The 27,392-nt window shown below is 36.1% G+C and overlaps 1 protein-coding gene across 6 annotated transcripts in view; it reads right to left on the bottom strand.

Annotated features, from left to right (window-relative positions):
* Positions 1-27,392, bottom strand: part of CDK19 (cyclin dependent kinase 19) — a 181,196-nt gene that overhangs the window by 113,473 nt on the left and 40,331 nt on the right. For 4 of the 6 annotated variants that reach the window (XM_007190694.2, XM_007190698.2, XM_057528028.1 and 1 more), the window contains one exon: positions 8,628-8,703. In XM_007190694.2, coding sequence (XP_007190756.1) covers positions 8,628-8,703 — 76 coding nt within the window. Of the gene's footprint in view, positions 1-8,627; positions 8,704-12,155; positions 12,367-27,392 lie in introns of all 6 variants that reach the window. The other 2 variants (XM_057528026.1, XM_007190695.3) reach the window with 1 other exon arrangement.

The following is a 27,392-nucleotide window of genomic DNA, read 5'->3' as shown; positions in this document are numbered from 1 at the left end:
CCTGGAACATCAGCAAGTTAAGTGGCTCAGGGATTCTGAGAATCCGGGCAACCTGTGCTGCATGGCCTGCTTCCTTGGCATTTCCAGCGCTCAAAGCAAATCAGGTACAACCTGATTCCCCCTGAAAACACCTTCATTTCTATAGCCACCTAGAAAATGGGTCCTTGCTCAAGGTAAGGAGAAGTAATGGTGAAGTCCAGATACAACCTCAAGTCTATCTGATACCAAAGTCCATATTCTCTCCCACTTTACAATCTGAAACCTAAGGCATATTTTTTTTCAAACAAATACTTTGTTTTCCCACTTCGGTCTCTTATTTTGAATCTAGAATTACCAAGTTTGTTAAATTTTATAATTCAGTATCTTCTATAATAATAAACTTTAAAAATTAAATGTATAGTTGCTTAAAAATAATTTACTTTGACCACAGAAAACACTTTTAACTAAAAATTATGTTTTTTTAGTTAGAGTTTAAATAGGAAAAGGTTACTATCAATAATAATAATAAAACAACCATTGACACACACACACGAGAAACTGGTGAGCAAAACCAGTATTATCTCTTCTCAGACTGTCCCTTCTCACATTTGTCACCTTTATACAAAACCCCAGAAACTTACATGGCCCACCTCTTTTCTACCACTGGCAACAATAGGTATTTAAATCTGCTGCTGAGAATACAAAGATTGGTCACTTAGTCTTCTCAGAGAAAACATAAAGCAGCTTGAAACATACTCCAAAAGGTGCATGCATGCACACACACGTACACACACACATACACAAATAATAATAACTTTGAAGAGACTCATGATCTACAGTAATGTAGACAGATACACCAAAGGACTGGAGAATCTATCTGCTTGCTGACTCCTTGTACCCACCCCCTTGTACCTTTTCAGCTTTTGAAAGGATTTATTTTCCATCCTATCATGGTTCCTCCCTTTGTGCTGACCCTATATCCATCTCCCAGACTCATCCTAAAATAACCCTAAACCCTACTCCCCAACTCATACAAGGCTTCATTTTTCATTACAAGAGTCAGCAAGAATATATTCATTTAAATGCCAAACAAACTAAATATATTACTAACCTCATGAGAAAAGTAGTAACTATCACTATCCAATGCAAGGGGGGAAAAAAACACCACATTTTAAAGAAGAAAAAAAATCTATGCTGAGTCTTCAATCCCAAAAGTAAACTTCTGTTTGTCTCTAAGGAGAACACAAAGATCATACCAAAGAACAGATTTTGCTCCAAGACGATTTCATACATGATTAATTTAGTTCTAGTCTCCCAAATCATGCCAAACTTTTTTTTTTTTTTAAAGAATTTCACTTTATTTATTTATTTATTTTTTGGCTGTGTTGGGTCTTCGTTTCTGTGCGAGGGCTTTCTCTAGTTGCGGCAAGCGGGGGCTACTCTTCATCGCGGTGCGCGGGCCTCTCACTATCGCAGCCTCTCGTTGCGGAGCACAGGCTCCAGATGCGCAAGCTCAGTAGTTGTGGCACACGGGCTTAGTTGCTCCGCGGCATGTGGGATCTTCCCAGACCAGGGCTCGAACCCGTGTCCCCTGCATTGGCAGGCAGATTCTCAACCATTGCGCCACCAGGGAAGCCCCATGCCAAACTTTTTATGAAAATAATTATTACAGAAGACCATGTTAAAAGCCTACTGAAAAAAAGAAAACTTTTTATACCTTTAGTATTTCTCACAAAAATCTTAATACTATATTTTGATTTTGCCCCTTGCATAGAAAGGGTAAATTACCCGAATCACATTATTTCCACAAATCTATATTCTTAGAAAGTTGGACACATACTTAAGAAAAAAATCTGCACTCAGTGCAACATAAAAGCAATTGAGATACAATTAAATAATCTTAATGAGAATAAACAGACATTTCTCAACTTTCAATTCATGAAATTTAACAAAACAGTTTTAAGGTTGATAAAAATAAACGTATTAGTAAGAATTATAGCTTTCAGACTTCCCTGGTGGCTCAGTGGTTAAGAATCCACCTGCCAATGCAGGGGACACGGATTCGAGCCCTGGTCCAGGGAAGATCCCACATGCCATGGAGCAACTAAGCCCATGCGCTGCAACTACTGAGCTTGCGCTCTAGAGCCCGCAAGCCACAACTACTGAGCCCGCATGCCACAACTACTGAAGCCCACGTGCCTAGAGCCCATGCTCCTCAACAAGGGAAGCCACCACAATCAGAAGCTCGCACACTGCAGCAAAGAGTAGCCCCCACTTGCCACAATTAGAGAAAGCCCGCGCATAGCAATGAAGACCCTACAGAGCCAAAAATAAAATAAATAAAAATAAAAAAAGAATTAAAGTTCTCAAGGAATCCAAAGCAAACACACATTTTACCATTTCCATTTCATAAATTAAAAAAAAAAAGGGCTAATTCCTTGAAGACAAGGGAAAGTTCCAAGCATTCCACTTAAGTTTACATAGCGGCCTGCTATGCCACCAAGGTGGCAAGACGGGGAAAAAAAATAGTAGCAAATAATGTTTTAACTGCCACTCCACCCTGCCTGCTCTGTGCTATGCAGAAAAACGGCAAGCGACAATCCATTACAACTGATCCCACCTGTCACCATGGGAGCATCGATGCTGGGATGCTGGCAGATACATACACTGGGCAAAACTGAGCAGATGTGACTGAGGAAGTGGCTTCTCAGCAACACAAGGCAAAACTGAGGAAGACGCAATCTGACATGAAGTCAGGTTTTCTCTATTTCTCCTCCCTCCTCAACCTATGCCCTCCATCCTTCTTCCCTTGACTAATTTTCTTTCCAGTCTGTCTTCACTTTCTTTGGGACCATCTCAACTTTTTGAAGAGTACTCCAGAGTTACAATTTTTCTTATATCACAGAACTAGCAAAATTATTATTTTGATAGTTAAAATTTTACCTTTGTATTACCCCAGATGAAATTACATTTTATAAAAAATTGATGGACTCCTCACTCTTATGGGAAAAAAATCCTCTGTATTTTTGCAAAGAAAAAAGTCTAGAAGATTATACACAAAATATTAATAGTGATTATTTCTAAGTGTTAGTGTTAACAGATGCTCTTAACATGCTTTTTCCACACTCTCTGAGAATTTTATAATAAACATTTTTGAATTTCATAACCAGGAAACAAATTAATGGGATCTGAATTAATGGTGTTTACCACTTTTCCAACCTAGCAACCTTATGATTACACAGGCCACAAAGGTAAAAAAAACTTTATATTAGAACTCCCCTGTAACCTCAAGCTAAAAGGGCTCATGTTCACATGTTCCTAGTATGTTCATCACCCAGAATTATTCCCTGTTATGGCATATTGTAAACTGTAAAGCACTGTACAAAGATATGGGGTTATAATTCACCTGTGATCAATAAGGTTCAAATGAAATTAAAATATGATATGATTTTCTTTATTGGTGACACTTGAGGTGGTAACGCATCTTAGTTCTTAAACTTCTTCCCATCCTGTACACATTCTTCCAAGTTCACTCCAAGGCTACAAGTTCTTTGACTTCTTTTCTCATCATCCAACTCTGCTCTCAGAAGGTGTCCTGCAGTCCCATCCTTTTAGAGTAATGAGTGAAATTGTTCCTAATTTTCTCCAAATCAAAAGCCTCTTACCTATGTGTCTATATATGAACGAGAAAATGCCAGGAGGTAGATAATATTATGGGATACGGAAGGAAAAAGGCAAAGAACAAGTTCTATCTGCTTTTTCATTTATGATGTTGTCTACATTCTCCCCAACCTATCAGTCCCTCCTAACCTCTCTGACTCTCTACCACCTTACATTTTCTGTCCTACTGCGTCAGTCAAAAAAAATTCGAATTCTCCCTTCTTACACTGGGCTTATAATGAAGAAAACAGTACAGTCATGCAGACAGGTGCCATGACTGGTCTCCTACTTCAGGTGGACTATAACACTTCTATAACCTTATTTTTGATCAGCAAATCTTCACATAGTCTTCAATAACTTAAAACATTCACCACATTAACATTCACACACACAAAAAAGAGGCACACAAGAATGTAACTACCTCATCATCTCCCTAGCAAACTGACATATGTTGACACCATCCTTTCTTCTGTCACTGTAGTTTCACAGGATAAACTATCTGTTTCATTTCCTATTCAAGGCCAATCCCTCCAGCTGTGCTTGTGATCCACTGATTCTTACAAATTCCTCTTTCACAGACCCTTGATCCACTAATAATCCCATACGCCTTTACTGATTTCCCCCTGAATTTACTGAGGTATAAGTGCATACCATTTTCGAGTTTTATTATTGATACAAACCCATGAAACCATCATGACAATCACAATGATGAAGACTTACATCATCCCCAAGAGACTCCTCATGCTCATTTGTAATACATCCCTGTTTCTATTCCCATCTCCACACAGTCAATGATCTACTATCCACCACTACAGATTAGTTTTCATTTTCTAGAATTTTCTATAAATGAAACTAGGTAGTAAAGACTGTAACCATGCCAATATGCAAAGCTGTGGGTATGTCCAGGAAATATCTGAAAAGACTCTAATCTCACACCTCTTAATGCCATACAAGCAGGACTTAAAGGCTAAAGCAGAGTTTCATTAAACAACAAGATACCACTACACACCTATCAGAATGGCTAAATCCAGAACACTGACAACAACAAATATTGGTGAGGATGTGGAGCAACAGGAACTCTCATCCACTGGTAGTGAGAATGCAAAATGACACAGCCACTTTGTAAGACAGTTTGGTGGTTTCTTACTAAACTAAACATACTCTTACCATGCAGTCCAGCAACTGTGCTGATATTTGCCCAAAGGAATTGAAAAGTTATGTCCACACAAAAGCCTACACATAATGTTTACAGCAGCTTTACTCATAATTACCAAAACTTGGAAGCAACCAAGATGTACTTTAGTAGATGAATGTGTAAACAAACTGTAATACATCCAGACGATGGAATATTATTCAGCACTAAAAAGAAATGAGCTATCAAGCCATGACAGATATGGAGGAATTTTAAATGCATATTATTAAGTGAAAGAAGCCAATCTCAAAAGGCTACATACTGTATGATTCCATCTACATGACATTCTGGAAAAGGCAAAATTATGTAAACAGTAAAAAGATCTGTGATTATGGGGAAGGGGGGTGGGGAACGGGTTTAGGATGAACAGGTGGGGCACAGAAGATTTTTAGGGCAGTGGAACTACTCTGTATGATACCATAATGGTGGATACATGTCATTAGACATCTGTCCAAACCCATAAAATATACAATACCAAGAGTGAACTCTAATGTAAACTATGGTCTTTGAGTATCAACATAGGTTCATCAATTTTAACAAATGTACTACTCTAGTGGAGGATGTTGATAATAGGTTAGGCTATGCATGTGTGGGGATAGGGAGTATACAGGAAATCTCTAGAACTTTCATTCAATTTTGTGTAAACTTAATACTGCTCTAAAAAGTAAAGTCTATTAAAAAAAAAAAGAAGAAGAACCATATAGCAATTTTGGAATCGAAAAGTAAAATAACTACAATGAAAATTTCACTAGAGGGGGGCTTAGCAGCAAATTCAAGCTGGCAGAAGAAAGAATCAGCAAACTTGAAGATAGGCAATTGAAAATATCCTGTCTGAGCAATAAATAGAAAAAGAGAATTAGAAAAAAAATCAACAGAGCCTCAGTGACCTTTGGGACACCATCAAGCCTATAAATATACTCATAGTGGCAGTCTCAGGAGGAGAGGAGAGAAAGAAAAGGGCAGAAAGAATATCTAAAGAAATGATGGCTGAAAACTTCCCAACTTTGATTAAAAAAAAAAAAATTAACCTCTACATCCAAGAAACTCAACGAATTCCAAGTAGGTTCCACACCTACACATATCATAATCAAACTTTCAAAAGACAAAGACAAAGAGAGAATCTTGAAAGTAGCAAGAAAATAACTCCTCATGTACAAGAGATTCTCATGGATTAACAGCTGACCTCTCATCAGAAAACATGGAGGCCAAAAGGCAGTGAGATAACATAGTCAAGGTGAAGAAAGAAAAAGACTGTCATTCAAGAATTCTATATCCGTCAAAATTATGCTGCAAAAAACAAAGGAGAAACAGGTGATGAAGGAAAAAAAGAAGAAATTAAGAGAGTCCCAAATACAAAAACTGAGAAAATTCATTCCTAGAAGATCTGCTCGACAAAAAAATACTAAAGGGAGACCTTCAGTTAAAATCAAAGAACTATATGACAGTAACCCATATCTACACAAAAAATAAAGAGCACTGGTAAAGGTAACAACATGGGTAAATAGAAAAGACAGCATAAATGTATTTTTGTTCTTAACTCTTTTTTCTTCTATGTGACTTAAAAGACAACTGCATAAAGCAATAATTATAAAACTGTGTTCGTGAACTTGTAATTTACAAAGAAGTATGCACTTAGCCACTATGCAATAACATACATGCTAACCTTCTGTCAAAATCCCTATCATGTTGGAGCTAAGTCATTCAGGAAATGATAAAACAAATTATTCAATCCAGAAACTCTGCATACTTCCTAAAGTTCTATTAGGCAAACCCTCAATAAAAATACAGAGACTGTGAATGAGTTTAAGAGTTAAGTTTTTCCAGCTTCTGCACAGCAAAAGAAGCAATCAACAAAATGAAAAGGCAACCTATAGAGTGGAAGATATTTGCAAACTATTTATCTGATAAGTGGTTAATATCCAAAATATATCAGGAATGCATACAACTCAATAGCAAAAATCATCATCAACATCATCATCCAATTAAAAAATGGGCAGAGGGACTGAACAGATATTTTTCCAAAGAAGAAGATATACAGATGGCCAGCAGGTCCATGAAAAGGTGCTCAATATGACTAATCATCAAGGAAATGCAAATCAAATCCACAGTAAGATATCACCTCACACCTGTTAAAATGGCTATTATCATAAAGACAAGACATAACAAATGCTAGTGAGGATGCTGAGAAAACAGAACCCATGTATTCCTCAGAAGATATGTCTCTGTTTCAAAAAGAACATATAAAATTGGGGTCTCATTTCCTAATAATCAATACCTTAAATTTCAGCTGTTAACCCAATTAACTCACGGAAGTTGAATTAATGCTATACTAAATTATGGTACTCTAAAATAGCAAAATTCCACACCAGTGATATTCATATTGGTTGAAATAATAATGTTTATGACTTTCAGGGAGTTAAAAATCACGTATCAAATGCTTATTCTGGTAGAGCATTATAAACACCAATTTACAGTTAATGGAAAACTGCCAAAATGAAAATTTTAAATAATAAACTTATATTCTAAAGCAAACTTAGGATCATATAGAACTTTTTTGTTCTGTTTATTTATTGATTTATTCAAAAAACATTTATGGAGCACCTGCTACGTTCCAGGTAGTTATGCTAGGAACTAGGGATAAAAAGACAAGGTCCCTGCCCTTCAAACTGTGCACAGTCTAGTGAGAAGCTCCCATTCTGAAATCAAAGAATTTATGACTAGAAAGGACCTTATAATTCCCTTATTTCACAAATAAGGAAACTGAGACTCATGGCTAGCTTAGCCACTAAGGCAGACACTCAGGTGTAAAGAAATCCTGCCTCATGTGTTCTTTGCATCATTCTTTTTCTTATGATTAAGAGTGATGATGGAGTGCTTCCATGTGAGTGAAGCAGAAATATGGAACCGTGGGCAATATATGTAACAATTACCAAATGAGAGACAGAAATATCTAATGGATATGGACAATATATTTAATAACTTAGAGACAGAAATCCCTTATAGATGTGATATCATGATAAAGCCCCAATAAGAAACTAAAACACTAAAATAAGAAACTGAAGAACTAAAATAAGGGAACATAATATTAAGACTTCTAAGCCATAAATATGATTTTGCCTCTGTTTACTGATCTGTAAAATGGGGATATTAAAAGTACTTATTTCATGATTGTTGTGAAAATTAAATTCATTAATACTTAAAAGCACTTAGTAAGCCTGGTACCTGGTAAATACTCAGGAAATGTTAGGTATTCTTATGGACAATCATTTCTTAAATGTACAAGTATGCCATATAAAGACAAAAAAAAAAAAGAAATGATCTTTCTTTAAGGAATTCTCCTATTATTATGATAGTCTTGTTTTTCTAGCAACTAGTAAAATGTAACACCAAAACACTTATTTCAGAAAAAATACTTTATATGCATAGTATCTAACAGTATCACCCTCTTCTCTATAAAGACATATATCAGTCCTAAAACTACAGGAAAGACAGATATTAATTAAATTACTAATTTAAATTAATAATTATACCCAATCATAATTCAAATTAATTAAATAATCATTTAGCTCCATATTCCTAAGATTATAAATCCTAAATATCATTAAGAGAATGTTCAATGATGACTTTCAAGTAAACAAAAAGTTTATGCAACTTTTCTCATCTTATATAAAATATCCTTAAACTAATTAACATCTTTGAAATAACATGCATTCTATATATTAGTGAAGCTTTTATATTAATATCAATCATCATCCAATATCATAACAAAATAAATAATGTATTTATGTCCACTTACTGCAATCTCTCTACAAGCCGACATGGATATTCCTGTGCCTTCAATTTGCTTCAATGCATATTCCTTTTCATCTTTTCTGCATATAAACAAAAAAAATTATTTTTTTCTACACGTTATTTTCAGATTCAAAACTATAACTACAAAACAATGAAATGCACAACTCTCAGTGATATGTAAACACCCTCACTATGCATGCATTGCTTATTATTTCTGATAATATTTCCATTACAATAATGTGAAATACCAAAACAATTCATGTCACAATGAAAACACTAGACAGAGCCAAAACACAAAATACAAAATTGAAACAGAACAGGATACTAAACACAGCACTAGTTTCAAAAAGTAAACAAGCATAAATATAAACTCAAGCATATTGCAAGATAATTCTACTGTTTTAATTATCTGGAGTCCATGAAAGCATTCTGTTATAAACATTAATTACAAAAATAAATGACAGATGTAAACTTCTATATTTGTTTAAAGTAATTTCACAGTATAAGACCCACTTAATAAATGGGGGAGTTATAGAAGAATGTTTACCCACTAAGACACGCTAGTTTTCACCTAGGACAGGGGACATTCAAAATCCCTAAGACCTCAACCAAAAGCCTTGGAAACACTTCAAAATTGGCCACCAACACCTCATTCTCAAGATCTCTAGGAAAAACTCAGTAGTTACAGTGAATTTTCCAATTAATGGAGGTAGAATTAGGAATTCTGGGAAACCCCGGTAGTTACCAGGGTGCTTAACCAAGGGAAGACAACAGCTCAATAATGGTGATACAGTCCATAGAAATAGTAATAGTATCAGATGAGTGTCTAGTGCAACATTGTATCCTCAGGGTACTAACACCAGAAACAGCCATAGCAAGGCCCCAGCTGAATGTCACAAATGTGATTCCTATCATTGGTTATTCTGACAAGAGGAGTATAATCCATGCCCTCTGAGTTTTGCCTTTTGATTATATTAGAGCCTCAAGAGGGTATCACCATGTCATGAAGGTTTTGTCCAATGATAGTACCTAAGTAGTGCCACATCTGTCCTACTTACCTATTCCTCATTTTCCCCATTCTGTGTTTACTAGCGGATAAAGCAGTTTAAGAGGTTACTCATAATATGCATTTTAAAACATCATTTTATGTGCATTTTGAGGATTTTCACAATCATCTATGTTTTGAGCAAATAACTGAGTTATGGTTACTTTTTCCCACAGTCTGAAAATTATATCTATTTTTCTTCCAATATATGACATTCAGGAAACAATTAAGCAGCAGTTTGATAAACAGAAATTGTACCACATATGTCAACAGCATAGACTGTTATGCAATTATTAAAATAATCATGAAGATCATTAGAAACATGGAAAATGTTTACCATATGTTGCTAAGAAAATACATAAATCATACCGTATAAAAATATATACATTTAGACATATGTTGAAGGTGATATAAAAAAAGAAAAACAGTTGTGTTAAGATGTAGAAAGTTATGTTAACTACCTTAATGCCAATATTATATTGTCTTTTAAATTAGAATTAGAGGGAAAAAGAAAAAAAACAAAATAATTTGATACTCTGAAAACAGTCACCCATTAAAACAATCTTTAGTATTTTCAAAGTGATATCTTAGGCATGTTTTAAAGAGCAAAGTGTTCCTTTTTCTCCATCCTGTTTCCTCCAAACATAAAACTACACGTTTTTCAGACCACCCAGAGGCCACTAAGAAGTACAAGCAGCAGGTGAAGGTGACTGAATGTAATTAAAGCCAAATATCCCCCCTACCTTGAAAGTATGTGTGGGTATGTGTGTGAAAGCATTTGTGCCTGAGATGCTTAACACAATGCTTACAATGTAAATTTCATACAATTAATAATTAAATTAACTACCAGGTATCTACTACTAAATATTTAATTGAATAAATTCTTAAAGTTATACATGCTTTCTGACAAAACTTTCATATGAAATTTTAATTTTCTTTTAAACAGAAATATTTCAATCCCCAGTTCCCCTAAATGAAGTGCTCCAGAAGCTCATGTAATTGCATAGTTTTATTTTTAATACTGTAAAGAATATTACACAATCTGGATAGGTTATTGTTGCTATGGAAACTATAAGATTTTTGCAGTAAGTCAAAAAGTGCAAAATTAACACATCACATTAATGACTTTTGAATTTCACATCCAGGCTGTCAAAGGAATTTGAAAGCTTGAGCAGAATAGACTGAAGCATAGGCCTCTTACTCTGAATTATATGGATAGGATCTAGGAACAAACCCAGTAATTATTTCACTTAATAAGTTTAAATATAACTTCCATCTGCTAAATTAATAAAATACTCGAAGATCTGCAAGCTTAAGATTTATCTGCAGCTTTTGCATTGAGAATGAAATAAAGTGCATGTATCATTACCAGTTCTCTTGGATATTAACTGTTGGATGATAAGCGATGATGTGGCACCTCTGAGGTTCACCATATGAAGAAGTGGCAGAATCCCAGCGGGCATATAGACTCACTTTCATCACTGTGCTATGTCAATGCCAAGCTGTGGTCAGATGCCAATACCTTAGTTATGAAAACTAAAGATTTGTCCTTTCCCACAATGCCCACAAATATTTCAGTGACTGGCACATGGGGCAGAGAAGCCTTACTGCTCTCATCCCACGTGAGAGCCCTTCTCCGGGAGCTCGTGTGAAAATTCACCATACCCCATGGCTTATATGTTTCAGGCACACATAATATTAAGTATCATAAAGGTATAATTTGTTCTTTTACCTGACAAAGCTGAAAAGGAGGTGAACCTGGCCTCCATGGCTATGATAACCTGGCTTTTAGAGGCAGCCCAGTTCTTCCCTAAAACTATTTTATTTCTAAATTACTTTTATCTAAATAAAAGAAGTTTATTATTTACTACAATAAAGACAGAGCAATTCCAAAGCCTTCAGGGAAACTGCTTTCTAAATTTTAGTGCATATTAGATACTACTGTTAGAGCAACTGCACATTGAAAATAATTAAAGGAGTTTACTAAATAAATCCAGGTGAATTAAAAATAAATTTATAGTATAAACGTGGATTTATTTAATATAGAATGTTTTGAATTTAAAGACATTTCTCCTATACATCTGTAATATGTATCAAAACCATGCCAGCTTCCCTCTCAGCATTCATCACAAAGAAAAACAAGTGTTCAATGGGAACATTATATAACTACAAAATAGAAAAATTAATTTGGCAGAGACTGGGATTCTATTACATTTTCCATCTGAGACACAGACACTATGTTCTGGAAAACTCTTGATGCAAGCAATTCTATAGATAGCACAAAAAATAAGAAGCACATATTTGTGCAAATTGTAGAAATCACTGCCTTAAAATGAAAGCATTATCTCAGGCAGAAAATTAGGCTCAGTGGTAGAATTTAAATGTAATTCAGGGAAGAATTTCTCAAGCCTAAAGACGCAGTTTCAGTAGGAACATCTTTTGAATGAACTATTAGGAACTGGTCTAATGAAAAAAATAGTCTTATACCTTTCAAAAATGTCCAAGCTTGATGACCAGCCTCCAGTCACGTTTAGCAAGGTGAAGCCCATTCAGCAGCTCGTATGCACAAGTGTAGTTAAGGTTTGGCCAAACCCCACTCGTTACAATCATAATTAGACAGGTTCAAGGCTTCTTGGCTCCTATTAATACTACTACCAGGTGTCCAGATCAGCCCTGGGCCATCTTTGGTCCCAAGGACCTATGACAGACAAAAAATTTAGAAGAATCTTTTAAGAAAAGATGAAGGAATTCAGGCTCAAGCAAAACCGAGGGGAAAATTTTAGTCTTCAAACTAATAGGGTTAAAATCCTTTTTTGTTTCTAAGGAAAACAGAGGGTCCTTACTATTTTATTTTACATCAAGCAACAAACAAACAGAGTCAATATTTTATGTTCCAATACTGTGCCAAACTCTGAGGATGAACAAAATTAAAGACTAGCTACCCTAGATATCAGAGTTCACAATCCACCTGGAAAGAGATTGTGAGTGGGAAATATAAACAGATAACTCTGATATGACTCCCTCTGCACCGAAGACGTATGCATAACAGGCACAGAGAGAATGAGACTAGTATTTCTTCTCAGAGCTTTAAGGAAGATAACTACATAGTGATGCCTTTGAGGGAGAAGTTTCCCAGGCAGAAAAGCGACGAGAGGGTCAGAGAATTCCAGGTAGAAGTAGGGCATGAGAAAAATAACCAGGAAACCGCTGGTATTCAGTATGGCTGGAAGCTGGGGGCATGATGACAAGGTGCAAGAGATGAGGTTAGGTTAGAAAAGTAAAGGGAAGGGACCAAGTGAGTTCAGCAAAGAAACTTGTACTTCATATGTAAACAGTGTGGAGCAAATGGTTTTGAGAACAGAGAAGGTACATAACAGATCTTTGCTCAGAGAGATAAATCTGGTAACTATAAACTGGTGGCAGAGCAAACATCTGGGAGGTTGCTCAAACGTCCAAAGAGAAGATGAGGACTAGATTAGAATAGGCAGAGGAGAACAAATATGGACTCAAAAGACATTCCTGCATCAGAAGTGATATAATTTAGTAACCAATTTGATTCTGTAGGTGAAGGAAAGGAAGGCTGTGAAGATGGGTGAAGCTTCCACTTTGCCTAATCGTGCCAGTGATAACGATTAAGCAGAGAAATGATGACATGAATAAATGGAGACCAGGAAATATAAGATTTTATCCTAAAGGCAATGAAAGTTACATATAAAGACTAATCTTATTAGGAAGGACTGAGATTAGAGGTGTGAAAAACAATTAGGAGTTACTGCAATGAAAGGGTGAGAAGGAAAGACCCTGGATTAGTATAATACAATGTTAGCTTCCAAAAGGGGCTTGCGACAATCCTGTTACAACCTCCTCATGAAGATGAAGAAGGTAGACCATCAGCCAGAAGCAGAGCTCAGATGAAATCTTCCAAGTGCAACATTCTCCATAATAGAATGGTAACTAACAATAAGACTGGAGAGAAGAAATACTTGTAACAGTCATTTTTAAATAGGAATTGGCAGGACCAAATGAACAAATAATGAAAACCAAGAAGGCTGAATCAAAGATAAGTCTGGGGTTTTGGCTTGGTTGATGGGGTGGATGATACTATTGAGAACAAAACTCAGGTCACATCTCAGAAGGTTCTTCAGCTTGTAAATGACTCCTTCAGATAGAAAGAAACTCTAACCAAAAATATCTGAGAAGTTCAAAAAGAAGATGCCCTAAAGATGTTACCAGGCCTATTGTGGTGGATCATTTCACAATACATACAAATATTGAATCATTACAATTTTTTACACCTGAAACTAATATAATGTTATATGTTAATTACACCTTGATTTAAAAAAAAAAAAAGTTTACTGAGGGCCTGCCATAGGAGTTTCAGATTTAAAGGACTTGAGCTTACAGACATGATATTGGATTGGAAGAAGTAGCACGTAGATAAATAACTTTTTTGGTGCCCAGGAAAGAAGTTGAGGCAACATGGGAAGGAGGAAAGGAGAACAAGAGAGAGGGAAGAAAAGAAGAAAGACAGAACAATTTCTGAACACTTCTCTCTCACATCCCTTAAGAAGACAATTCTATGAATTCGTCCTTTAAGTTTTCTTTTCCAAACCTTAAGACTAGAATTCAAATTAATGGAATCATCAGAAATATAGTACTCAAGATGGCACAGTATGACCATATGCAGATTTTATAACCAGGTGTTACCAATAAGACTTTATTCAAACAATATGACACCTGAGTCTTGCCAACTTTTTTTTTTTTGCAGTTTTTTAAAACTGAAGTACAGCTGATTTACAATGTGTCAGGTGTACAGCAGTGATTCAGTTATGCACATATATAATCTTTTTCAGATTCCTTTCCCTTACAGGTTATTACAAGATACTGAATATAGTTCCCTGTGCTATAACAGTAGGTCCTTGTTCTTTATCTATTTTATATATAGTAGTGTGTATCTGTTAATCCCAAATCCCTAATTTATCTGTCCCCCCTTTATGTCTGTGAGTCTATCTCTGTTTTGTAATTAAGTTCCTTTGTATCATTCTTTTAGATTCTACCTATACGTGAAATCATATGGTATTTGTCTTTCTCTGACATACTTCACTTAGTATGATAATCTCTAGGTACATCCATTTTGTTGCAAATGGCATTATTTCATTCTTTTTTATGGCTGAGTAATATTCCATTGTTTATATATACCACATCTTCTTTATCCATTCACCTGTTGACAGACATTTAGGTTGCTTCCATGTCTTGGCTACTGTAAATAGTGCTATGAATATTGGGGTACATATATCTTTTCAAATTAGAGTTTTCTCCAGATATATGCCCAAGAGTGGGACTGCAGGATCATGTGCCAACTCTATTTTTAGTTTTTCAAGGAACCTCCATACTGTTCTCCATAGTGGCTGCACCAATTTACATTCCCACACCAACAGTGTATGAGGGTTCCTTTTTCTCCACACCCTCTGCAGCATTTGTTATTTGTAGACTTTTTATTTTTTTTGGCCATGCCGCACAGCATGTAGGATCTTAGCTTCCCGATCGGGGATCGAACCCATGCCCCCTGCAGTGAGTGGAAGCACGGAGTCCTAACCACTGGACTGCCAGGGAATTCCTGTAGACTTTTTAATGATGCCCATTCTGCCTGGTGTGAGATGATACCTCATTATCGTTTCAACTTGCATTTCTCTAATAATCAGCGATACTGAGCATCTTTTCATGTGCCTGTTGGCCATCTGTATGTCTTCTTTGGAGAAATGTCTATTTAGGTTTTCTGCCCATTTTTTTACTGGGCTGTTTGTATTTTTTCTATATTAAGTTGCATGAGCTATTTGTATATTTTGGAAATTAATCCCTTGTCAGTATCACTGTTTGCAAATATTTTCTCTCAGTCCGAAGGCTGTCTTTTCATTTTGTTTATGGTTTCTTTTGCTTTGTAAATGCTTTTCAGTTTAACTAGGTCCCATTTGTTTATCTTTGGGTTTGTTTTCCATTACTCTAAGAGATGGATCTAAAAAAATATTGCTGTGATTTACATCAGAGTTTTCTGCCTTTGTTTTCCTCTAGGAGTTTTATAGTGTCCAGTCTTACATTTAAGTCTTTAATCCATTTTGAGTTTATTTTTGTATATGGTATTAGATAATGTTCTAATTTTATTCTTTTGCATGTAGCTGTCCAGTTTTCCCAGCACCACTTACTGAAGAGACTGTCTTTTTTCCATTGTATGTTCTTGCCTCCTTTGTCATAGATTAATTGACCACAAGTGTGTAGGTTTATTTCTGTTCTTTCTATCCCGTTCCATTGATCTACGTGTCTGCTTTTGTGCCAGTACCATCCTGTTTTGATTACTGCAGCTTTGTAGTACAGTCCGAAGTCAGGGAACGTGTTTCCTCCAGCTCTGTTCTTTCTTCTTAAGATTGTTTTTGCAATTCGGGGTCTTTTGTGTTTCCACACAAATTAAACAATTTTTTGTTCCAGTTCTGTGAAAAATGTCACTGGTAATTTGAAAGGGATTGCACTGAATCTGTAGATTGCTTTGGGTAGTATAGTCATTTTCACAATATTGATTCTTCCAATCTAAGGACATGGTATATTTCTCCATCTGTTTGTGTCATCTTCAATTTCTTTCATCAGTGTCTTACAGTTTTCAGAGTACAGGTCTTTCACCTCCTTAGGTAGGTTTATTCCTAGGTATTTTATTCTTTTTGATGTGATGGTAAATGGGATTTTTTCCTTAATTTCTCTTTCTGATATGTTGTTGTTAGTGTATAGAAATGCAACAGATTTCTGTGTATTAATTTTGTATCCAGCAACGTAACTGAATTCATTGATGAGCTCAAGTAGTTTTCTGGTGGTATCTTTAGGACTTTCTATGTCTAGTATCATGTCATCTGCAAACAGTGACAGTTTTACTTCTTCCTTTCCAACTTGGATATCTTTTATTTCTTTTTCTTTTCAGATTGCTGTGGCTAGGACTTCCAAAACTATGTTGAATAAACATGGCGAGAGTGGGCATCCTTGTCTTATTCCTGATCTTAGAGGGAATGCTTTCAGCTATTCACCATTGAGTATGATGTTAGCTGTGGGTTTGTCAATAATTGTTTTCTTCAAGAAGAATGCTGCCATAAATCAATGTTATATCGCTTTCACTTAATATGTGATGATTTGGCTTAGCAGATTAAGAGGCTTCCATATCACATAGAAAATAAGAATAAAAGAGTATGGGGGTGGGGCTAATGGCAGACTCTGGGAAAGCTCACGCCAAGGAGTACTTCCCAGAACTTCTGCTGCCAGTGTTCTTGTCCTCATGGTGAGCCACAGCCACCCCCCTCCTCCCCGCCTCTGCAGGAAACCCTCCAATACTAGCAGTTTTTCAGGGGAGAAAAAGCTCATATTTGAAAATGAAGCACAGATATCTTCAGCTTCTCCAGTGAACAGAGCAACTGAAATCAGATGTTCTAATAAAAGTACTCTTAAAATCATAACAGGTATTCTGATAGAGGTGAAAAGATAAAAATAGCCTGGATCAGAAGATCTTTTAAAAATCTCAACAATTCTTCCACAAATGTTCTTCATAACAAAAGAAAAGAAATTTTCCGACAAGACAGCAGAAGCAAGAACAACCCAATCCTGCAGCCTGTGGGGAAAAAAACCACATTCACAGAAAGAGAGACAAGATGAAAAGGCAGAGGGCTATGTACCAGATGAAGGAACAAGATAAAACCCCAGAGAAACAACTAAATGAAGTGGAGATAGGCAACCTTCCAGAAAAAGAATTCAGAATAATGATAGTGAAGATGATCCAGGACCTCGGAATAAGAATGGAGGCAAAGATCAAGAAGATGCAAGAAATGTTTAACAAAGACCTAGAAGAATTAAAGAACAAACAAACAGAGATAAACAATACAATAACTGAAATGAAAACTACACTAGAAGGAATCAATAGCAGAATAACTGAGGCAGAAGAACGGATAAGTGACCTGGAAGACAGAATAGTGGGACTCATTGCTGCAGAAGCAGACTAAAGAAAAAACAATGAAAAGAAATGAAGACAGCCTAAGAGACCTCTGGGACAACATTAAACGCAACAACATTCATACTATAGGGGTCCCAGAAGGAGAAGACAGAAAGGACCCAAGAAAATATTTGAAGAGTTTATACTCGAAAACTCCCCTAACATGGGAAAGGAAATAGCCACCCAAGTCCAGGAAGCGCACAGAGTCCCATACAGGATAAACCCAAGGAGAAACATGCCGAGACACATAGTAATCAAACTGGCAAAAATTAAAGACAAAGAAAAATTATTGAAAGCAGCAAGGGAAAAACAACAAATAACATACAAGGGAACTCCCATAAGGTTAACAGCTGATTTCTCAGCAGAAACTCTATAAGCCAGAAGGGAGTGGTATGACATATTTAAAGTGATGACAGGGAAGAACCTACAACCAAGATTACTCTACCCGGCAAGGATCTCATTCAGATTCCATGGAGAAATCAAACGCTTTATACACAAGCACAAGCTAAGAGAATTCAGCACCACCAAACCAGCTCTACAACAAATGCTAAAGGAACTTCTCTAAGTGGGAAACACAAGAGAAGAAAAGGACCTACAAAAACAAACCCAAAACAATTAAGAAAATGGTCATAGGAACATACATATCGATAATTACCTTAAATGTGAATGGATTAAATGCTCCAACCAAAAGACACAGGCTTGCTGAATGGATACAAAAACAAGACCCATATACATGCTGTCTACAAGAGACCCACTTCAGACCTAGGGACACATACAGACTGAAAGTGAGGGGATGGAAAAAGATATTCCATGCAAATGGAAATCAGAAGAAAGCTGGAGTAGCTATACTCATATCAGATAAAATTGACTTTAAAATAAAGAATGTTACAAGAGACAAGGAAGGACACTACATAAGGATCATGGGATCAATCCAAGAAGAAGATATAACAATTTTAAATATATATGCACCCAACATAGGAGCAACTCAATACATAAGGCAACGGCTAACAGCTATAAAAGAGGAAATCGACAGTTACACAATAATAGTGGGGGGCTTTAACACCTCACTTACACCAATGAACAGATCATCCAAAATGAAAATAAATAAGGAAACACAAGCTTTAAATGACACAATACACCAGATAGATTTAATTGATCTTTATAGGACATTCTATCCAAAAACAGCAGATTACACTTCCTTCTCAAGTGCGCACGGAACACTCTCCAGGACAGATCACATCTTGGGTCACAAATCAAGCCTCAGTAAATTTAAGAAAACTGAAATCATATCAAGCATCTTTTCTGACCACAACGCTATGAGGTTAGAAATGAATTACAGGGAAAAAAACGTAAAAAACACAAACACATGGAGGCTAAAAAATACGTTACTAAATAACCAAGAGATCACTGAAGACATCAAAGAGGAAATCAAAAAATACCTAGAGACAAATGACAATGAAATCACAACAATCCAAAACCTATGTGATGCAGCAAAAGCAGTTCTAATAGGAAAGTTTATAGCTATACAAGCCTATCTCAAGAAACAAGAAACAGCTCAAATAAATGAACTAACCTTACACCTAAAGGAACTAGAGAAAGAAGAACAAACAAAACCCAAAGTTAGCAGAAGGAAAGAAATCATAAAGATCAGAGCAGAAATAAATGAAATAGAAACAAAGAAAACAATAGCAAAGATCAATAAAACTAAAAGCTGGTTCTTTGAGGAGATAAACAAAATTGATAAACCATTAGCCAGACTCATCAAGAAAAAGGAGAGGACTCAAATCAATAAAATTAGAAAGGAAAAAGGAGAAGTTACAACAGACACCCCAGAAATGCAAAGCATCCTAAGAGACTACTATAAGCAACTCTATGCCAATAAAATGGACAACCTGGAAGACATGGACAAACTCTTAGAAAGGTATAACCTTCCAGGACTGAACCAGGAAGAAATAGAAAATATCAACAGACCAATCACAAGTAATGAAATTGAAACTGTGATTAAAAACCTTCCAACAAACAAAAGTAGGGCTTCCCTGGTGGCGCAGTGGTTGAGAATCTGCCTGCTAATGCAGGGGACACGGGTTCGAGCCCTGGTCTGGGAAGATCCCACATGCCACGGAGCAGCTGGGCCCGTGAGCCACAATTGCTGAGCCTGCGCGTCTGGAGCCTGTGCCCCGCGACGGGAGGGGCCGCGATAGAGAAAGGCCCGCGCACCGCGATGAAGAGCGGTCCCCGCACCGCGATGAAGAGTGGCCCCCGCTTGCCGCAACTGGAGAAAGCCCTCGCACGAACCGAAGACCCAACACAGCCAAAAATAAATAAATAAATAAATAAAATCAAGTAAAACTTTAAAAAAAAAAAAAAAAACCTTCCAACAAACAAAAGTCCAGGACCAGATGGCTTCACAGGTGAATTCTATCAAACATTTAGAGAAGAGCTAACACCCATCCTTCTCAAACTCTTCCAAAAAATTACAGAGGAAGGAACACTCCCAAACACATTCTATGAGGCCACCATCACCCTGATACCAAAAGACAAAGATACTACAAAAAAAGAAAATTATAGACCAATATCACTGATGAACATAGATGCAAAAATCCTCAATAAAATGCTAGCAAACAGAATCCAACAGCACATTAAAAGGATCATACACCATGATCAAGTGGGATTTATCCCAGGGATGCAAGGATTCTTCAATATACGCAAATCAATCAACGTGAGACACCATATTAACAAATTGAAGAAAACCATATGATCATCTCAATAGATGCAGAAAAAGCTTCTGACAAAATTCAACACCCATTTTTGATAAAAGCTCTCCAGAAAATGGGCATAGAGGGAACCTACCTCAACATAATAAAGGCCATATACGACAAACCCACAGCAAACATCATTCTCAATGGTGAAAAACTGGAAGCATTTCCTCTAAGATCAGGAAGAAGACAAGGATGTCCACTCTCACCACTATTATTCAACATAGTTTTGGAAGTCCTAGCCACGGCAATCAGAGAAGAAAAAGAAATAAAAGGAATACAAACTGGAAAACAAGAAGTAAAACTGTCACTGTTTGCAGATGACATGATACTATACATAGAGAATCCTAAAGATGCCACCAGAAAACTACTAGAGCTAATCAATGAATTTGGTAAAGTTGCAGGATACACAATTAATGCACAGAAATCTCTTGCATTCTTATACACTAATGATGAAAAATCTGAAAGAGAAATTAAGGAAACACTCCCTTTTGCCATTGCAACAAAAAGAATAAAATATCTAGGAATAAACCTACCTAGGGAGACAAAAGACCTGTATGCAGAAAACTATAAGACACTGATGAAAGAAATTAAAGATGATACCAACAGATGGAGAGATATACCATGTTCTTGGATTGGAAGAATCAATATTGTGAAAATGACTATACTACCCAAAGCAATCTACAGATTCAATGCAATCCCTATCACACCACCAATGGCATTTCTTACAGAACTAGAACAAAAATCTTAAACTTTGTATGGAGACACAAAAGACCTTGAATAGCCAAAGCAGTCTTGAGGGAAAAAAATGGACCTGGAGGAATCAGACTCCCTGACTTCAGACTATACTACAAAGTTACAGAAATCAAGACAATATGGTACTGGCACAAAAACAGAAACATAGATCAATGGAACAGGATAGAAAGCCCAGAGATAAACCCACGCACCTATGGGTCAACTAATTTATGACAAAGGAGGCAAGGATATACAATGGAGAAACAACAGTCTCTTCAATAAGTGGTGCTGGGAAAACTGGACAGCTACATGTAAAAGAATGAAATCAGAACATTATCTAATACCATATACAAAAATAAACTCAAAATGGATTCGAGACCTAAATGTAAGACCAGACACTATAAAGCTCTTAGAGGAAAACACAGGAAGAACACTCTTTGACATAAATCACAGCAAGATCTTTTTTGATCCACCTCCTACAGTAATGGAAATAAAAACAAAATTAAACAAATGGGACCTAATGAAACGTAAAAGCTTTTGCAAAGCAAAGGAAGCTACAAACAAGACAAAAAGACAACCCTCAGAATGGGAGAAAATATTTGCAAATGAAGCAACTGACAAAGGATTAATCTCCAAAATATATAAACAGCTCATGCAGCTCAATATTAAAAAACAAACAACCCAATCCAAAAATGGGCAGAAGACCTAAATAGACATTTCTCCAAAGAAGACATACAGATGGCCAAGAAGCACATGAAAAGCTGCTCAGCATCACTAATTATTAGAGAAATGCAAATTAAAACTACAATGAGGTATCACCTCACACCAGTTAGAATGGGCATCATCAGAAAATCTACAAACAACAAATGCTGGAGAGGGTGTGGAGAAAAGGGAACCCTCTCACACTGTTGGTGGGAATGTAAATTGATACAGCCCCTCTGGAGAACAGTATGGAGGTTCCCTAAAAAACTAAAAATAGAATTACCATATGACCCAGCAATCCCACTACTGGGCATATACCCAGAGAAAACCGTAATTCAAAAAGACACATGCAACCCAATGTTCATTGCAGCACTATTTACAATAGCCAGGTCATGGAAGCAACCTAAATGCCCATCGACAGACGAATGGATAAAGAAGATGTGGTACATATATACAATGGAATATTACTCAGCCATAAAAAGGAATGAAATTGGGTTATCTGTAGAGACGTGGATGAATCTAGAGACTGTAATACAGAGTGAAGTAAGTCAAAGAGAAAAACAAATATCGTATATTAACGCATATATGTGAAACTTAGAAAAATGGTACAGATGAACCAGTCTGCAGGGCAGAAATTGAGACACAGATGTAAAGAACAAACGTATGGACACCAAGGAGGGAAAGCGGCGGGGGGTGTGATGAATTGGGAGATTGGGATTGACATATATACACTAATATGTATAAAATGGGTAACTAATAAGAACCTGCTGTATAAAAAAATAAATTAAATTAAAAAATTCCAAATTCAAAAAAAAGAATAAAACAATATGGAATAAAAATTTTGAAAAACAGAAACCAAAAAATATCATTTAGTTTTACATTGGTAATTCTGAATTATTCAATATCATGAACTCTATATTCACTCAGCCCAGCAGCAATGATTCCTTATTTGGGGACTCTTTCCTTTATTATACAATACCATAATGTTTTTTAATTTATCATGAAATTTTCCAAAAATGAACAAACAAAAAATCAAAATAAATGACAGTGATACTCTATGCAACTCTCACACAGCTTCAACAATTATCAATACGCAGCCAATCTTATTTCTACTGCCTCCACTTTTCTTGATTATTTTGAAACAAAATGCAGACATCATATCATTTCATTTGCCGTAACAATTCAACACCACAGCATTTTTAATTATCAGGATTTTTTCATTTAAATGACACTAGTCCTTTAAAAATAATTCTGAAATATTAAAAATCTTGTACCAGAGGGTACTGTTATTATTTTGCACTCCCCTTATTAACAAATAATGTCAAATAACACTAGCACCTTCTTTATGCTTTCATCTACCATATATTTCATCTACTCGTTCTCTAAGTATCACCGAAGTACAGTAATAGTCTCCCTTATTCAAGTTCAGTATTCTCTTGCAACATGGAAATCTGACAGTTTATCTTTTTGCCTTCATTCTTTAGAAAGACTGCTTTTATTTAGTCTCTTTTCTTAAAAACTGATTTATTAATTAATATATCTCTTTCTCTAAAAAACGATCTTCATTTTATACTATTTCTTTTATTCAGAATTCTAATTCAGATAAACATTTACTGTTTTAAAAGCTCTAAAATAATAAAATTCTAGAAACTCCTATTATGGCAAATTCTTATTGCTCAGAAGTGATTTTAATTAAAACAAACATATCTGCAGTAATGCTTTAAGAATTCAGGTATCAAAAGTGTTAAGTTTAAAACATATATAATTAAGGACTGTATTACACAGAAAGTAATCCTTAGCAAATATTTAGTGTAAAACAATTATTTTATATAAACTATTATCTTCCTTTGAGAATTCATGATCTCAAGTTAGACTTACTTGCTACAGAAGGTAATGTAACAAGTAACGCCAGACATTCCTTTCAGAAATATTTTACTAAGCATGTGCTACGTGCCAGGCCTTGTGCTCTAAGAACAATAAGAAGAAAAAGATGATCCTTTCCCTTGTGAACCTTTACAATGAGAGACACACAAGCAAGGGATACAATCTGATAAGCACTATAAGGGACTTCCCTGGCGGTCCAGTGGTTAAGACTCCGAGCTTCCACTGCAGGGGGCACAGGTTCGATCCCTGGTTGGGGAACTAAGGTCCTGCATGCCATGTAGCGCGGCCAAAAACAAGAAACACAAGCACTATAACAGACAAATGTGCAAAGTACATCAGATAAAGAATATTAAGAAGGGTTTGGTTCTGGTGCAGGCAGTAGATAAAGAGGGCTATTAGGTAAATAATTTTCAAAGGGAACGTGCCAAGTGTACCTTGAAAGATAAGCAGGATTTCATTAAGCAAAGAAGAAGGGTCAGAGCCTTATGGACACCAGAAATGTGTGAACAAAGTTTGAAGATTAAAATCCATGCTATATTCAAGAAATTAGCAGAAGACAAGTATAGCTAGAACACAAGAGATGAAGTAATACGTAAAAAGAGCAAAGAAGATGGAATTACCATAGACTTGTATGGTATGCTAAAAAAGCTGGCATTTTTCCTGTATAATGGGAAGCCATCAGAAGTTTTCAAGCAAGAGAAATATATGATCAAACAAGTATTCTCAGTAAGCAGATAGTATGCAGGATGAATCAGAAGGTTTAAAGCCAGAGGTAGGGAGACAATTGTAAAAGTTCTGGGAAGGACTGCTGAAGGCCAAAATTAGAGTAAATAGGGTAAGAATGGAGGGAATGCATTCAAGAGGCCATCCAGATATAGACTTATCTCCTGTGGTCAAATATATATAGAAACACTGTAGGCATTAAAGAAGTATTTGATGAATAAATGTGTATGCACATATGTGTACATGTAAATAAGAGAGTGCTAAGCAGACAGCCAGAGAAACAGCTGATGACTGAGGTTTCCAGTCAGTGAAAGCAGGGCTATTTACACCACACCTTCTACTACCCCTGCCCAAGAAAAGAATAATACTGACAATGAGCCAGCTAGCAAGTAAAGAATAAATTCATTTTGGATGTGTAGATTTTGAAGTGACTACTGAATAGCCAGGAGAAGATGAACAAAAGGAAATAAAGTGCAATTTAGAAAAGAAAACATCACTACACAGGCAACTGTTAAAATCACAGAAGTAAACGTGATCACAAAGAGAGCACAGAAGAAAAGAGCTGAAGATGGTAGCCTAGGCTCTTTCACATCATGGCACCTACCTAATGTTAACAATTATATTGCTTACCAGAGTCAACTGACAGTGCTCATGGGCTTCCACTGCCCCAAACTCCACCAGTGGCCGAAGAACTTAGAGGATTAATAATAGGACCCATAACCTATTCACAGTAGCCATGCCACAGGGGTTGGGAAGCCCTTCTCTGCTGAATGCCACTACCTTCAACAGGCTGCAGGAGAAATATTTAAACGTCCTTGATAATAGGCAAATCTAGATGTGAGACACTACAAGAAAATTGGTCTGACTTCTTAAAAAAAAAAAAGACTCATAAAAAAGGTAGCGTTGGGGGATAGTCTACTCAAGACATGTAACAACTAAATATTATGCATGAAAACCTTATAGATTGTAGTTTATATAGAAACAGCTACAAAAGTTTATTTGTCAGACACTTGGGAAATTGTGACAATACACTAGATATTATACAATATTATTTTACCATAGTTAATTTTATTTTTTAATTTTTATTTTATTGTCTTAAATGTAGGATAGTGGCATTATGGTTATGCAGGAGAATACCCTTATTCTTAGGAAATGTAGAAGTATTTTGGGCTGGCATGTCATGACAGTGGCAACTTAATTTCAAATGGTTCCATAAGAATAAAAACTACATTTATATACATACAGAGTGAGAGAGGAAAAAAATGCAAAAACGATAACAATAGTTAAATCTAGCTGGAGGTTATGTAGGTATTCATTGTTCTAGAGTTTGAACTTTTCTGCTTTTACAAAACATTTCTAATAAAAAAAAATTGAGGGAAGTAACTAATAAACAGTAGTTAGAGAGTTAAAAGAAAAATAATAAAAAACAGTATTAAAGGTAAGTGGGCAAAAGCATCAAATGCAGAAGCGAAGTCAAACTGGAAAGAATGGAAAAGAGCTTGTCATTTCTGACATTTGTTGATGCTTTGCAAGAACATGATTAGTAGAGCAAACACTTTGTTCAAAATTCTGTCAAAAACTGTACCATACTCTATTTTGCTACTATAATTACTTATAATTGACTCAGGCTTTTTTTCCCCATCCCCAAAAGAAGAAGGAGACTATCTTACTCATTTTTGTAATTTTTTTTTTTTTTTTTTTTGGCTATGTTGAGTGTTCGTTGCTGCACGCAGGCTTTCTCTAGTTGCAGAGAGCGGGCGCTACTCTTCGTTGTGGTGCGCAGGCTTCTTATTGCGGTGGCTTCTCTTGTTGCAGAGCGTGGGCTCTAGGTACGCGGGCATCAGTAGTTGTGGCATGTGGGCTCAGGAGTTGTGGCACACGGGCTTAGTTGCTCCGTGGCATGCGGGATCTTCCCGGACCAGGGCTCGAACCCGTGTCCCCTACATTGGCAGGTGGATTCTTAACCACTGAGCTACCAGGGAAGCCCATGGAAAACCTTCTTTTAAAGATACATATTCTAAAGATAAAAATAAAATATTCTGGGGAATAAAATTCAAATGACAGTAATAATCAAACACCAATATTTTTATTGGAAAAGTATTCATATTTAAAAGTTCACCAGAAAGCAGCAATCTCCTTCTAGGAGGGAAGGAGAAAAATATAAATATTTTGTCATTATCTAGTCTAGCACTATCAGATCAGATAGAACTAGATCATCAACCTGTTCCTTTAGGTACACTTTCAGATTTCAGTCTTCATGAAATCATCTCAAATCATAAGTATCAATGAAAAAACAAATACTCAAAAAAGAAATCCACAAGTCAAGATATCAAAATCAACACTTAAAATTTAAATATATACTAGTTTTTCACCATACTCCTGAAAGTTCAGCCAAACCTAGACCACTGAGGAATCTTCTTTTGATAAAGTTTAAGCTATTACATGTTTTTCCTGGCTGATCTTAAGTACTATCATAACAGAGAATGTGATACTGTGATATAATAAGAAAACATATTGTGGGGTCTTCCTCGGGGGTTCCTGGCTCACAACTCCTAAAATCCTTGTAATTTCCTAAGTGATTAGAGCATATGAGCATCTTTTCTTATAATATTTGGTTTTTATTCTTGAAATAGCTTCAGAAGGATAAAAATAAAAGAAGCTCTTTTGTTATTCATAACAAGCCCCTTTCAACCACACCTGAATTTATGTTACTGAAGTGATTTTTGGAAAGTCCCTAGAGAGCCACTGCACGGGGACTGGTTGCCAGGGGAACAAACCAAGTAATCAGAACTTTCAGCATGCCCACCACCACCCCAGCCCCAAATGGGGGCCTGGGGATTTAATTATTCACCAATGGTCAAGGATTTAATCAATCATGCCTACATAATGAAGCCTCCATAAAAATCC

The sequence above is a fragment of the Balaenoptera acutorostrata genome, chromosome 14, assembly GCF_949987535.1.
Source record: "Balaenoptera acutorostrata chromosome 14, mBalAcu1.1, whole genome shotgun sequence".
NCBI lineage: Eukaryota > Metazoa > Chordata > Mammalia > Artiodactyla > Balaenopteridae > Balaenoptera > Balaenoptera acutorostrata.
This window is presented reverse-complemented; position numbering and strand designations above follow the sequence as displayed.